Source organism: Adiantum capillus-veneris, chromosome 29 (assembly GCF_014529385.1).
Source record: "Adiantum capillus-veneris isolate H3 chromosome 29, ASM1452938v2, whole genome shotgun sequence".
Lineage (NCBI taxonomy): Eukaryota > Viridiplantae > Streptophyta > Polypodiopsida > Polypodiales > Pteridaceae > Adiantum > Adiantum capillus-veneris.
In genome coordinates, this window is record NC_140959.1 from 104,587,123 (window position 1) to 104,602,699 (window position 15,577).

General features: G+C 45.6%; 1 protein-coding gene across 1 annotated transcript; it reads right to left on the reverse strand.

The window, feature by feature from the left end:
* Positions 1 to 7,488: 7,488 nt before the first annotated feature.
* LOC147419696 (triacylglycerol lipase OBL1-like) lies at positions 7,489 to 11,288 on the reverse strand. Its single transcript, XM_086506070.1, has one exon. The coding sequence runs from the start codon at positions 10,174 to 10,176 to the stop codon at positions 9,211 to 9,213; it is 966 nt and encodes a 321-aa protein (XP_086362196.1). The 5' UTR covers positions 10,177 to 11,288; the 3' UTR covers positions 7,489 to 9,210.
* Positions 11,289 to 15,577: the final 4,289 nt, after the last annotated feature.

The window sequence follows — 15,577 nt, forward strand, 5'->3', positions numbered from 1 at the left end:
TTACACGAGATTTTTGCAACGTTTTGTAGGTTTTCTCACCTTCAAATATAAAATTTAGAGGTAAATTTTAAAGTTTGTAGGTGGGATACACTAAACCTAGGTTTTTTTCTAGCACTAGACTCCAGCCTCCCATCGTTAGGAAATGTGGCGTGCTTTTACTCTCTGCAACTGCAACTATAGACAGCTCCATTAGCCTCCAAGCAGGTTTTCGCACGCTTTTTCACCTCTAAAAGAGCTGTCCGTTCACATCAGTGCTCGAAAAAAACCTAGGTTTAGTGTAGTCCCACCTACAAATTTTAAAATTTACCTCTAAATTTTTTATTTGAAGGTAAGAAAACCTTCAAATTTTTGTCAATTTACCTCTGTTGTTTCACATGTGTAGGTTTGCCAAGTTATTGGAAAAAAGTTTTTTTTGAGCAATGGCAAGGAGGTCCAGGGGGAGGGGGGAGTTGCCGATGTTGGAGATGGTCTTCTGCCTTTTTATGTCGCACAACAACCAACATGCACGGTAGCCAGTGCACAAAATTGCGGATGCAAGTGCAGCCTGCCTTGAACAACCTGGAGAGAGAGAGAGAGAGAGAGAGAGAGAGAGAGAGAGAGAGAGGAATTAGGAGGTCCCGAGGGGGGGGAGGGGGTTGCCGTTGTTGGAGATGGCCTTCTACCTTTATGTCGCACAACAACCAAGGTGCACGAGGACTAGTGCACAAAATCGCGGATGCAAGTGCAACCTGCCTCGAACGACATGGGGGAAGAGAGAGAGAGAGAGAGAGAGAGAGAGAGAGAGAGAGAGAGAGAGAGAGAGAGAGAGAGAGAGAGAGAGAGAGAGAGAGAGAGAGAGAGAGAAATGAAATGAAATGAAATGTTATATTAACGTCTTCAAAAGGCCATAATGACCTATGAGACCCGAAAGTTACAAAGTGGTGGATCTGATACAAAGTCAGAGTAACAAAATAACCTAACAACAGTACAAAACAAAGATATATACTATGGGGTCCTAAGTTGATCGATGTGAACCAAGCAAAAGACCAAGCAAAAAATGGGCAGCTTGTTGGGATAGCTGAATCACAAGAGATCTAGCATCGGTCGTTGGCGAATCTCATCAATTTCCTCCATGGTTAGTAGTCTGACCGAGCACTTGGATTCGTCGATGCTGTGTAGTTCTTCGCAGTCGTGAGCACTTGGATTTCCCCAGCTCAATCGCTCGATCAATCAGTGTGCCTCTGGTATGAGATGAGGGGGAGCTTTGCTGTGGGAGTGGCTCTTGCGGCTGCCCCGTGTCTGCTCTGAAGAATTCTGTGATCCTCCATCTTTGAGACTGGCTAGCCTTGCCATTCATCAGGCTATCTCTGTGTCTGTGCAGCTCGAGCAAGAACAGACCCAGACATCTCTGATCTTCGTATCCCATGACTCTTGAGAGTGGTCCAAAACCTTCTCTAAACAAGCAATGGAAGCGGCCTCGTATCTCGTAGTAGACGAGGCAGCAACATGTATAGTGTACCTCTGTCTCAGGTTCCATGTTACACAAGGGGCATGTCCTGTCCTCTGCTGGTACTCCGCTGTATCTCCCCGTCTCAATCCGCAACTGGTGAGAAGATGTGCGTAACTGGCCAATAGCACATCGTATCCCATGAGACAAGTGGGTATCTATGTATCTGGGTCTCACCACAAAACCATCTTCCATAAGCTGGAGAAGGTGGTCTTTGTAAAAAGCCATCTTCGTGCCCAATTCCTGTGCTGGTTGTATCCATGTCCTTCTGGTGTCTAGCTGGGTCAGGTCTTGGCGTATGAGCTTGGTGATCTCTGACTGTGTAAGGGTGAGAGATGGTGCATCCAATGAGTAATGGAATGGTGGCAGCCGGTCTATGCTGAACCCATGTGCCTGAAACCATGATGTCATCTCCCCATACCAGCATGTTGTATCTCCTTGTATGGATAACTGTCGAGAGGCTTCAAGTGCTATGCGAGCATATCTGTCTCTAGGAAGTGCCCATGTGCGGTTTATGAAGGAGACTCATCTGGTGAGAGCCTCCACCACAAGTGGGGGGGCCTCTAGCTCTGCTCGAAAAATGGCCCGTGGTACTGATGCCTTGGCTCTAATGATCCGCGAGATCATAGAGACGAGAGGTTTCTCCATGTTCCCCCATCCGTCTGAGCAATACTGATCCCAATATCTCGGTTCCATAAAGCAATGCTGAAGCCACCAAGGTGTCAAAGAGCCAGAGCTTCGTCCGGGGCTTCTGAAACTGAACCTGCGAACACATCCTCTCCAATCTACCCAATGCTGCATGGGCTCTAGTAAGTCTGGTTTCTTCTGCTCTTCTGAGTGAGAATGTAGGTCCACTAAAAACCACTCCAAGGTAAGTGTAAGCGTCTGTGTACTCCACAGTCTCCTGGCTGTATGTGAGTGTAGGTGCTGACCTCCCGATCCACTGTGGGGTGGTATTAAACACCATAACCTTGGTTTTACCCAGGTTGACAGACAAACCACTTTCGTGGGCAAACGTATGCAGAGCATCCAATTGATGTTGCATTCCCTCTGGGGATTCGGAGATCAACACTATGTCATCAGCATATAACAAAAGTGGAATCCATGTCCCTGCCAACTGAGCACCTTTATCCCCATCGTTGTCAATGTAGTCAGAAATCTCATCCACATACATACTGAAAAGAGTGGGAGAGAGCGGGCAGCCCTGCTTCACCCCAATAGTGGAGTGAACTGGTGTAGAAAGTCCCTCCGGGGTACGTACATGCCCTACTACTGATCTGTACAATGCCATGATCCCCCAAATGAGTTCTGTGGGTACTCCCATTTCCTATAATCTGCGCATCAATCTAGCTCTGGGTACCGTGTCGAAAGCTTTGCGGAAGTCCACAAAGCTACAATAGATCCGTCTCCCATGAGTTCTGCCTTCTTCGATGATGGCCTTGAGTGTTAGGATATGGTCAAGAGTAGAGAAGCCTCTCTTGAATCCTGCCTGCCCAGTTGCACGTATTCCTTCCCTCTCTGCCCATCTACTCAGCTGTTGCTCAAGAATGGATGCATACAACCGTGCCAGTGTGTGCCCAATCATAATAGTGCGATAATTCCCAGGCTCCATGGGGTCTCCTGATTTGAAGATAGGTACGATTGTAGATAGGCTCCAAGTGTCCGGTAGGCCCTCACACATGGCACGGTTAAACATAACTGCTAGAAGCTCTGCTAGTAGGTCTTTGGCATGCATGAAATGCTCAGCTACTAGACCCTCATGATCATATGCTCTCCCATTCTTCATCTTGTCAATGGCTTTCTTCACCATCTCAGCAGTGAAAAAGACACATGTATGTGGGCATGGGTCGGGGGGGTTAGGAAGGGGCGGCTGTCCAGGTACTGTGTACAAAGATGATACGTACTGACCTCAGGTCTCTGTGGAGGAAATACCAAGGGCGAGGGGGGGGGGGGACTGCTCATGAAAGAGCCACCACGCCTCACGCGAGTCTTGACTCAAGAATAGCTGATATAGATCCTGCTCGAGTCTAGCCAAAAAAGCCCTCTTCTTTCGCCGCACCAGGAGTCGGAAGTCCATCTGCGACTGTCTGTGAGTGACGTCCCCCAACAGCACCTCCCTTTGAAGTCTGGCTCTAGTCTGGCAGCACTCCTCATCGTACCATCTGTTCTGAGGCATGCTCCCAAATCGGCGGCTCTGCTCAGGCTGGGTGTGTGGGTATGCTTCAGCTGCTGCCTCATGTAATGTCTGTGTCAGTATAGTAGTTAGCTCCTCCAGAGGTCGCCCCGGGTCCTCAATGCATAGGCGTCTGTAGATTCCGTCCATGTATACAGAGTCCGTCTCCCTTCTGAATGTGTAGCGAGTAGGGACTGCTACTCGTGGCCTGTGTGCTGCACTGAAATGGAAGGAGATGGTCATTGACACCAGAGCATGATCCACCGCCACCCCGACCGATCTGGGCCCAACTGTGAGATCCTCGATACTAGAGATGAGATTCGGTTGTGCCATGACATAGTCCACCATGCTGGCTCCATGTCTGTGTGTGAAGCATGTAAAGCCTCTCGCAGCAGGAAATCTCTGTAGGCCGTTCAAGATGGCCAATCCATGTGCAGTGCCCATGTCTATCAGGTGTCGCCCATACTCAGTATATTCCATATCGTGTGATAGTCTGGAAAGGCCCGTCTCTGCCACATCTATCTCTCTTAGCATCTCCTCTGAAGTATCATAAAACACTGCCTGGTGATGGGCAGTCCTAGCATTGAAGTCCCCGAGGATGATAATGTCCCCGCCCCTAGAGAACTCCCATATGTCATCATCCAAAATAGAGAAAGGGGATTGTCCTTTGGGTGGTGCATACACTGATGTACTCGGGGGAAAGTAACATATAGCTAGATAGAGGTATCTGCCTGTCTCTGCTTTCAGTCTCACCCACATGTACCTAGCCTGGTCGTCCCTGCGGGCTATATGTATCAGTGGCTGCAGATCCTCTCTAAATAACACTGCCACTCCTCCCGAGCCCCGCCCTCTGTGCTCTGAGCGTGTCTCCTGTCTGTAGGTTGTCTCCCACCTATATCCACTGATGTGAGGCATGGATTGCCCAGGTGCCTGGTGTGTCTCAGAGTAGAAGATGATGTCTCTTCTAGTAAAGCTATCCTCAAAAGTGCACACACATCAAGACGCATAGATCCATTGCAGTTCCAGGCAGCTACTTTGAGTGTGGTCCCATAAGTCTTGCACCGTCATGTGGAGCGTCGCTCAAGTATTACCACTTTTCCGTCTCGGTAAAAAGCGATCTTGCCTTTTCCCCTTGCCGCTCTAATCTCCGGCATTACTTTCTGCATATGAGCGATCTGCGAGAGGGTGAGATCGTCCCCAAGAAAGATGCCAGTCTCTTTAAGAGTTGGTCTTTTCTTCAAGAATGACTTCTTTGCTTCCATGGAGGGAAAACGGAGGATGAGTGCTCTTTCTTTTGAGGTTTCTCCACTGCCTCCATTTTTCTTTATGTTGCCCACTCTCCATGCCCTTGTGTGTGTCGGCTCATGAATCCCCATCAAGGCTGTGAGTTCTTTTACTTCTTCGTCCACATTGCCTTTGTCTTTAAGACCGCAAATTCTCACATGTAAAGCGCGCACCCTTCTCCTCTGCTCCTCCTCTAGTGTCTGGTTAATGATGTTGTTGGGTGTGGACATGGGCGTTATCTCCTTGTCTTTTCCTTTCTTGGCCACCTTGATCCATTTCTCGGCTTCGTCTGCCTTCTGTTGGGTTTTGGTAAGAACATCCACCCAAGAAGTCGTCATTTCTTTGTGTTGTTCTTCTCCCTCTTTGATGGCCCGTACTTGTTCCTTGATCGTGTTGATTTCTTCAATTATTGAGGGTTGCAGTTCGCCCTCTTCCAGTGTGTTTCTTGATCGGGCTTCGGCGAGTTCTTTCTTGAGTGATGTGATCTCTTCCTCTTGGGTCGTCACTCGGTCTTTCAGCGTGCTTATCTTGCTCTCTTGGATCAGCACATGTCCTTCGAGAATGTTTATTGTGCCCCAGAGATTGCGGTTCATCTTGGTGATGGTCTCCGTCATTTCCTCTTTGCATTTTCGAATGGCATCCTCTAGGGGGTCGGCTTTTTTGTTCGTCTTCCTCATGTTTGATCGTCATCCGCAAGGGGGTTAGATGCGTGTGTGCACCCACTCTAGCAGCGGGCGCAGCACTGGATGTACGTGTGCACCCACACTGGTGGCGATCGCAACGAGTGGCGGAGCGCGAGGCGGTGTGGCCCGGTGCCCTCAATATGTTCAACTGTGTGTGTGTGTGTGCGCGCGCTCCTCGAAAACAAAAGTGAAGGAGAGGGGGGGGGGGGGGGGGGTAGAAATGAAATGAAATGTTATACTAAAGTCCTCAAAAGGCCACAATGACCTATGGGGCCCGAAAGTTAAAAAGTGGTGGGGGCGGGGGCGGGGAAAAAAAAAGAAAAAAAGAAAAAAAAAACGACTTCCTACGCGTAGGAGAAGGGGGCGGACATGCTACGCTTAAAAAAGGGGGGGGGGGGGGGGGGGGGGGGGCATCCTACGCGTAGAGGAAGGGGGGACATCCTACGCGTAGAGGGTATAGAGAGAGGGGGGTACTTTACGCGGGCAGCGGGGGGAGCAGGGGAGCAGCTAATGGCGAGGCTGTGCAGGCAGAGCGAGGGGAAGGGGGGCGGGGTTGTGAATGCAGCGCGAGGGGAGGCGTGGCAGAGGAGGGGGGGAGCAGGGCGCAACAGAGGACCAGCGCGGCAGAGGGGCAGCCGGGAGGAGGCGCTCAGAGCGCGAGGGGCAAGGGAGGGGAGCGTGAGGGGCAGCAAGGCAGGGGAGGGGAGGGGAGCGCGAGGGGCAGGGGAGGGGACGCAACACACACACACACACACACACACACACACACACAGAGAGAGAGAGAGAGAGAGAGAGAGAGAGAGAGAGAGAGAGAGAGAGAGAGAGAGAGAGAGAGAGAGACCTTCTCAACAAGGCCAAGAGAAGGGGGGGGGCTACGCGAAGAGGAAGGGGGGACATCCTACGTGAAGAGGGTATAGAGAGAGAGAGAGAGACCTTTACGCGGGTAGCGGGGGAGCAGCTAATGGCGGGGCTGTGCAGGCGGAGCGAGGGGGAGGGGGGCGGGGTTGCGAATGCAGCGCGGGGGGGCGCGGCAGAGGAGGGGGGGAGCAGAGGAGAGAGAGAGAGAGAGAGAGAGAGAGAGAGAGAGAGAGAGAGAGAGAGAGAGAGAGAGAGAGAGAGAGAGAGAGAACACTCGCAATGCTCGAAAAAACCTACGTTTAGTGTAGTCCCACCTACAAATTTTGAAATTTACCTCTAAATTTTTTATTTGAAGGTAAGAAAACCTTCAAATTTTGTCAATTCACCTCTGTTGTTTCACATGTGTAGGTTTGCCAAGTTTTTGAAAAAAAAAAATCGAGCACTGGTCCACATGGACGCCATCCGTGAAAGTACGCCCAAGCTAGCCCAACACTTAGGCCTTTCCTTAGTAGGCCAAAAAGTCCGTTCAATGGGCACAAAGCCCCTCAAGGGATTTGAGTCAATTGACCATACACGAACCCTTATAATATATTACACATTTCAAGATATCTGATACGAATTCCTCCCACTCTTTCTTGCGAAGCTTGCATTGCAGCTTTCTTTTGTTAAAGATAAGCCACCAACAAGTTTCCAGTTCATGTTCTTTGTCCAAAAGATCACACTTTTTTTGAAAGAGTAGTGCATTCCTAGACCACCAAACTGTTCTTAAAGCCATCGATGTTACTATACAATTGTCATTCAAGAGATTCTCATTATCGATGCGTCTAGAGCCCATCACAAGGTTGCGTCTAAGGAAGTCGATGTCCAAATGGGTGTACATACATCCTACAAAAGGAGCCCGTGAATCAGAGTAAGGAAGTCGATGTCCAAATGGGTGTACATACATCCTACAAAAGGAGCCCGTGAAGCCTCTGATTGCTGGACATTTCAGAACACGTGTGAGAGGGTCTTGACTTTTCTTGCATTCTATTGTTTATTGTTTTAGAATGCTAAAGTGAAGCTTTCGTCTGCATAATTATGAGATGCTATAACTTTTAACACTTGTGTGTGCCAAGAACAGCTATGCTTGCAGTCCGAAAGCATTTGCGTATGATCGGCCATTGACAACAGTACAACAGGAGGGCGTCCTTCCATTTGCAGTGACCGATAATGCTCGCTGTCCGAAAGAATTTGCTTATGATCGACCACTGATGTAAGAGTTTGGCAAACCCAACAGGTTTTGAAGCAGGGGAGCATTCATCTTGCGGACATGTATGTCTGGTTTAGTGCCTTTCTTAAGGATCCCTTGTAAGAGTTTGTGGTTGAGTATTGTGCTTTGGCTCAATGTGCTGGAAGTCGTGCTTCATGAAAACATTTGGATACCTTGGTGCTTTTGAATGCTTGCATTTCTGATGCCACTCTGAGATCTCAAGGCATAGTACAAATCTCTAGTGATGCCGATTTGGAGTGCTCTTACCGCAAAATCAGCCTTCTTGCAATTTAAGATTGATAGGATTTGAGCATGTTTCAAATACGTGCAGCAGAAATCAAACATCAAGGTGAAGATTATGTAACTAAAAGGATATTGCTGCAAAGGTGAGCATGGCCAGCTTGTCAGTCCATCCGAACATTGCTCTCCCTTTATCAACACATGCAGTCTACAGGCTATCACTGACAGCATGAACCAGCACCCCTACTTTTGTGTATCCGTAATATGCATTTGTATCAAAGATTTTGTGTACGCATGTACATGTCGAACCTTATGAGTATGCAACATGTACATTTCTGAGCTCGTCAAGGTTGGGAATGTGAGGATATACCCATATAAATGGTGTGATCACAGGTTATGGGTATTTGATTTGATCTCAACAACAAATTGACTATCATTACAGGCTATGGATATTTTATTTTTTATAAAAAATAAGCTTGCTGACAAGATGCGGTCCATCTAGCGGATTAAGGCATCTACAAGTATGTGCAGAGAAAAATCTGAGCCCAATAGACACAACTAATGATGACTAATCATGCCAATGGGACCTGTCTTAGCGACTGAGGTGTTCCCATGCAAGCGCTTGCAAGACCTATGCTTTTGCAGCTAGAGCTCATCAAATGGCACAATTTTGAGTTGAGATGGCCCCAATCGAATCGCATTGACATAGTTGGTGGGAGCATGAGCCACCACTCCTGGCATCAAGAAGGCCACAAACCTAGCGATTGCCATTAGGCTGGAGTCCGTGAAATCGTCACCATACAACACCCTGTTCAGCAACATCCCAGTCACTAGCTCCCATGCCGTGGATATGCGCATAACAATAGAGAACAGGACATCTACAAAATTCCTGTTGGGCTGCTCAATCAATGCCTGTGCCATCATAAACCAGACAGTTATTCATATTATTCACAGTGGAGCTTCATGATCACTGAATTCGCTACATGTATAAATTCATGGGTCACTCAAAAGCTGAAGGAATGGCAATGTGTATTGTTAAGAAGCGAGACATGTATACATACATGGAATGCTTAGGTGTGCACATACATACATGTGATGCTCAAATGAATACATACATTCATGTAATGCTTAAATGCGCACATGCATACATACATTCATGTAATGCTCATACATACATACATTGCACAAACGCTCGGTGGATAATGACAATGGCCATTCAAATGACTGCATACATCAGCTAGTGTCCTATTTCTGAGCAAGCATGTGAGTTTACATGCATATTGAGTCTACGAACCAGCATTCTACTTACCATCTGCTGGTACAGAATGTTGGTGTAGCAGCAAAATCCAAAGTGCTTGAATCCAAAAATACTATGATCAAATGGTATTCTTGGAACAAGGTCGTATGCATACACCACTCGATAGTATTGCACCTTGTGCTTTTCAAGGGTGCTGGCCATGAAACTAGCAAAGACCTTGTCACCAACACGTGGCTGCCCGAACGTGAAAACCGCCCTCAGGTGCTCCACAAGCAGCTTCTTTTCATTCCTCTCCACATTGTTGTACAAGACAAGGGCCGCAAACAATGCGGCTAGGGCTCCTCCCAAGCTATGCCCAGTGATTACAAGTTGAGCCTTTGGGTTCTCTTTCAAAAGCTGGATTAGGTCGGCACTGATCATTTCAAATCCTAAGAGTCTGTAAGCGATCTCATGTTTAATTCTCTCAATGTCATATGTCTGCAGCATGTCAGAATGCTTATGAAAATCCATCGACGTTGTTCCTGGACTTTTCGCTGCCATGGATTGGATTGTATGTAGAGAGAGCCCTGTTATGAGCTCTTTGTTAGGATCATTCAAGTTCTCTTTGAGCCTTCTTCCAGAGTCTTCAATCTCGTCTCTACTGACAAGGCCGAGCGCCTCCAAAAAACCAACATGAAGCCTACCAATCACATCATCTAGTTCCACAAATGAGAAGTCAAGGTCTGTTGACCAGTCATCAGCATCGAATGGCTCTGTCCCTCGGAATGCAAGTACCACCAGGTTTGCGTCTCTTGGTTTGTCGTTGAATGTGAAGGCCTGTGTTGCCGGCCGAAGTACTGTTGACGACTCCAAAGCCTCAAGAACAGGTCCAAGAAAGGGCATCTTCCCTAGGTGTTTTTCAACTAATACAATAGTCCCATGTATTAAACTCTGCAGAATGCCCATGGGTTTATCATGAGCTGCAAATGTGTAAGAAATCACAGCTCAACATTACTAATAGGAATGCAAGGCCACTTTATTTCAAAGATATGAATCATTGTGCAATATATTTGAAAGAGAAAAAGAAAAAACACTTGAGTGAAGTTGCGAATACGCCACCATATGACCGAGAGATCTGACATACCATTTTCAAACTCGTAGAATTGTTGAAAACACATCTGCAAATGCAATGGAATTGGTTAACAAAGATGAGAAAGTTATGGTAATTTAAGAAGTGACTCAAGGGAGCTTAATTGAAATGTAGACGCTTTTACTAATGCCCTTGAAGGGTATTTATATTCCTGTGCATCGGTACTAGCGTCAGTGTACACGTCGCTTATTACAGTTGGTATAAGCATCAGTATCACACTCAGGCATATATGCCGCAACGTCACTTTCATGGTCAGTATACACTGACGTATATCGACACCGCTTGGTGACCAAAAAGCGTCAGGTACCCATGCTAGCAATGGTACCTTTTAAAACCTCTAGCAGTGTGCACACGCTTAAATGCAAACAACAAGATGTTTAGAAGGCATCTATGTAAATATAGTTTAAGCTCAGTTTAAGTATGGTCTACTACTGCTAGCCTCTCATATTCTCACATATATGTAATTAAAGCCATCTCCCAATGTATGCAGACATTTACTATGCACGGGTGCAAGTTATAAGTATTTGCAGAAGTAGGATGAGTTATTCTCACATTCCATTGCTTGTTCACTATACGCTCTTGTACATAGCGGGACTCGTACGCAAGCTTGGATGCCATCATACATAGGTCTGCAAAAATCTTCGAATTGTAGTTAAATGTTCCTGTGTTTGGATCGATCTTCAGCTGCGAGGAATACGGATAGATCAAGTCCATCCTTTGATCCAACCATCCTATAACTGAATAGTACGTCGATGGATCTTTTTTCCTTGGAAAGAACGTAATGCCTTCAATTAAGAATTCAAGAAAGTATCGCGAGTTATTTGGTATGTAAAAAAAAACTGAAAGCTAGATGCTTTCAAGCGTCATAGATTGATTTTGAATGGACAAAGGACTAAGCACATGAAAAATTGCAAATTATGATTAGTTATGAGTTGAAATAACTGACACAAGAAGATTTAGAAATTTTCTCATGCAGGAAAACAGAGTCTTTTTCAATATTTTTAATACAATGCATAACATCATGAGCTTATGCTCGAGAGGCACCGTATACCTAGCTAGGTATGATTGGGGGCAGGGGACCACCGGCCCCGGGGAAAAAAATACAATGCATAACATCATGAGCTTCTGCTCGAGAGGCACCGTATACCTAGCTAGGTACGATTGGGGGCAGGGGACCCCCGGCCCCCCCGGGGCCGGCCGTCCCCTGCCCCCAATCGTACCTAGCTAGGTATGTGGTGCCTCCCTCACAGAAGCTCATGATGTTGAGATAAGTCATGATGTGGGAATTGTTGTGAGAATGTGTCCAAAACTTCTTGTGCATGAGTAGCTGTATATATTGGAAACAAATTGCTTTTACAAAGTCTTCCAGCTTTGCAATATAAATTTAGCCCTTTGAATAAGTAGTATGAATAATGCCTAATGTGGGTTAACGGGATTCTTAACACTAGGTTGGTAACCTAACAGGACATAAAAGTGTCCTTTCAGGGTTTTGAAAAAAACCTCCAAACCCATTGTAGATCCACTCATTTTGTAAAATCCTTTTATGAGGTTATAGTTCAAGGACTACTACACATGTAAAAAATAAGAAACTTGTAAAATTTCTCATCTTTTGGTCACACCAAGCCTCCAAAGTTGATGGACCAGTACATTTTCATCAAAATAGTCATTTCTTACGTTTTGTTGCATAAAAATAAGATTAGGGATTTTTGTAGGACTTGAGATAAATTCCCTAGTTAACTTCAATGGGTTGGTGATCAGAACATATGATTGCTTCTCACTCACTATTTTTTGTTTTCCCAAAAGAAATAGGTATAAAAAAGTTGAATTTTTACCATTCTGCAAACCTATCATCAAAGTTTCTATAGCCACTCTAAATACAAATAATATATGCATGTTTTCTTAGTTCCCTATTGTCCTTCACTACAAGAGGTTGTGTGCTCTTGTGACGCTGTTAGCGACGGAAATACACTGGGTTTTTATAACCTTCGACGTCGCTAAAACCGTCGCTAATAGCGTCGCTATGAGAGCCATAAATAGCGACAGTTATAGCGACGTTTACACAGAAGTCTATAGCGACGCTCATAGCGACGCTACAGAGCCATAAATAGCGACGGTTATAGCGATGCCCGAGAGAAATTTTTTTTGGTGACAGGGCATTGAATGCCTTGCCACCCATCAAGCATATTGTACTTGATTCACTTTTTTAAAAAAGTGCAAGGGTAGATAATAGACCCAAAATAGTCACCCACAAGACGCATTGTTTGCAAAATTGACAAGCGTAAAATTGACAATTGTACACATCATAGGCAAAATGAATTGATTGGCAAATGTAATAATGACAATTGTACAACATCATAGGCATAAAGAATTGATTGGCAAAATGAACTGCGGTGACAAATGTAATAATATACATGGTTCAAAAAGACGTATAAAATCCGTCTCATGATACATAAGCTATGAGAAACCCTAAACTAATGCTATCTAGCTACGGCTAAACTGACGTCGTCTAGTCAGACGTCTCATCGCGTCCAAGCGGCATATCTGTCGGATTCTGCGAAAAAAGACAATAAGACAGCTTTCAGTAAGTATAAATATATAACGACATTTATAAAACAATACAAAAAATAGAAAAGAGTAAACCCTAATACTAACCATGCCGCCGCGAGAACTAAGAATGTCCATCAGGGCGTTTAAGCCCTTCCTGCTTGCGTACTCGCGCTCGTACGGTGTGGGATCACGTCCTGTTATCGACCACTGTCAAAACATACAAAGATTTCATTATGTTAGAATTAAAAAACTCATAAACCCTAAACTATCGAACATAAAGAGCAATGCGAAAACACTTACAAAATCGGCCTCAAATGATGCCCATCCACCGCTCCCCAAGTGGTGCGAGCTCCCTGCCTCTACTCGCGCTCTGGCTGCATCCTTTTGTTGCTTCCACTTGTCGGGATTCTCGCGTGCTGCTTTCTTCGCATTCTTCCAATCTTCTTTGGCCAGTCAATCTGGCCTGTTCCACCCATGCTTGATTGCTTTTTGCACTTCGGAACGCTTGTGTTTGCAGTATTCGCGCATTCGAATCTTCATCAGGTCTTCATTGAAGCGCTGATCCCGTGTTGGAACGGGAAACTCATCATGAAGTATGCTGATGACTCTGTTTTTTAAATCACTTGGTACTTCACTCCATACCTGCATTAAACACACGAATATTTAAACTTAATATTGAATGAATAGAGTAGACAATGACGCAAAGACCATTAAATACAATGACGTAATGACGCATATAAATACAATGACGCAATGAATTGAGTGATAGAAGAGGCAAGTCGAAAACTCAGAATTTTCAATCAAAAGATGTGAGCGTGAGTAGAAAAGAGCGTTATACACCATGGAAGGTACTTAGAGAGCCAGAGCTTTTACAACACGGAGCAAAATTGTTCAAATACAATATTTGTGGCTTTAAGAGATCTCTCTCTCATCCTCGCATAACTCAGCATAACTTCCTATATCTATATAGAGCTCTCCGTTTAAACACATATCCTCTGTTTCATTTTGTAGCTCCTCTGCATGCACCCCATATAGAGTAGTAGCATCTTGATGCTCGTCTGGCACCACCGCAGCGGCTTCTGATTGAGAATCTTCTCTGATCTCCTCCATTGATGCCGTTGTGATTGGCACATGGTAGCCTTCATACGTCCTTGCACTACGAGGGGCTACCTCTATGACGTACCACCAGTTTGATGTAGACTTTGTAGGATGAAATATTACCTGTCAGAGCCACATAACTTACATAAGAGCTTTCAAGCACATAACTTGTAAAAGGGGGATGTTAACTATTTACATACTTACTTGTTCATAATGCTCGGGTAGTACGAAAGTGTCTCTTAGGTCAGTCCATTTCTTAGAAGAATCCACCTCACGAAAACCAGACTCTCCTCTACGCACAGTAGCGTTGCGACCCTCCATGATTATCTTGAACCATTGCACGTCGAACAAGTCGACAAAAAATCCTCTGTAATCGATCCTCAAAATCTCTTGTAGCGTGCCGAAGTAAGTGAGTTCCGCCACCACAGAATCTGCATCAGAGGAACGTCGTCGACTAAACTGTTCAAATTTTGCCATGATTCCACAATCTTGAGTAAAACGCTTTTTGTCGATCCGTTCCACCCTAAAATGTCGACCTTTACACCATGTTGCTGTGTATGACTTATACTACAACGAACAAAGATTATGAGTGGCCGTTCAAACGTTTAGAAATAAAGTCACTAGCTAGTCGTACATTGCAAATCCGTCATCGCACATCTCCTTCTGGTCTAACCATGCTTGTGTAGACATCTTTGGTGGCTCTCTTCCCAAAAAGCCGTCGCGTAACACATGATTCTCTGGAAGATACACTTGATGACCTTCGTAGATTTGCTTCTTCAGTGAGGGCGCCCTACGTGCATTCAGTCTAGGTCCACATGTGACACATGCTCTGTATCCGCTTGTTTGAAGCCCTGCATGTATAGACATGATAATAGATCAACTATGGGAAAAAACAAGATTTATAGTGTCTGAGTGAGGAGTGTCAATAGATCACCTGAGCATTCTGTTAGCCCGGGACAGTCATGCATGGTCCACATTAGAATTCCTCTGATCAAAGCATTCCGTCGTCTTGTGTGTCAGCTCATATCCACCACCTCTATGCCAATCCACAATTGTTGTAGCTCTTCCAATAGTGGACGAAGATACACATCCATATTCTCCACTTTATATCGCCCTGGCACAATCAAGCTTAGCCATAGGTGCCCCTTCTTCGTAGTCAACCACGGGGGAATGTTGTAGTTGACGATGACAATGGGCCATACACTGTAAGATGTTGATCTTTGACCAAATGGATTTACGCCATCCATAGCCAGGCCTAAGCGCAAATTTCGAGCTTCCCTGGCAAAATCCGACCATGTTCCATCTATATGTTTCCAGGCTGCGCAATCTGCAGGAATTCGTAGCACACCATCCGAAGATTTATTCTCCTCATGCCATGATGCTAGGGCGGCCATGGACTTACATTCGAAGAAATGCTTGATGCGAGGAAGCAGAGGAAAATGTCGCAAAACCTTTTGTGGAATTTTTGTCCCGTGGAGATCTACTCGATATCTTTCGAAACCACATTTCGGACACTTCTCCATATCTATGTATTCCCCTCTGAAAAGAATACAGTCATTAGGACAAGCGTGG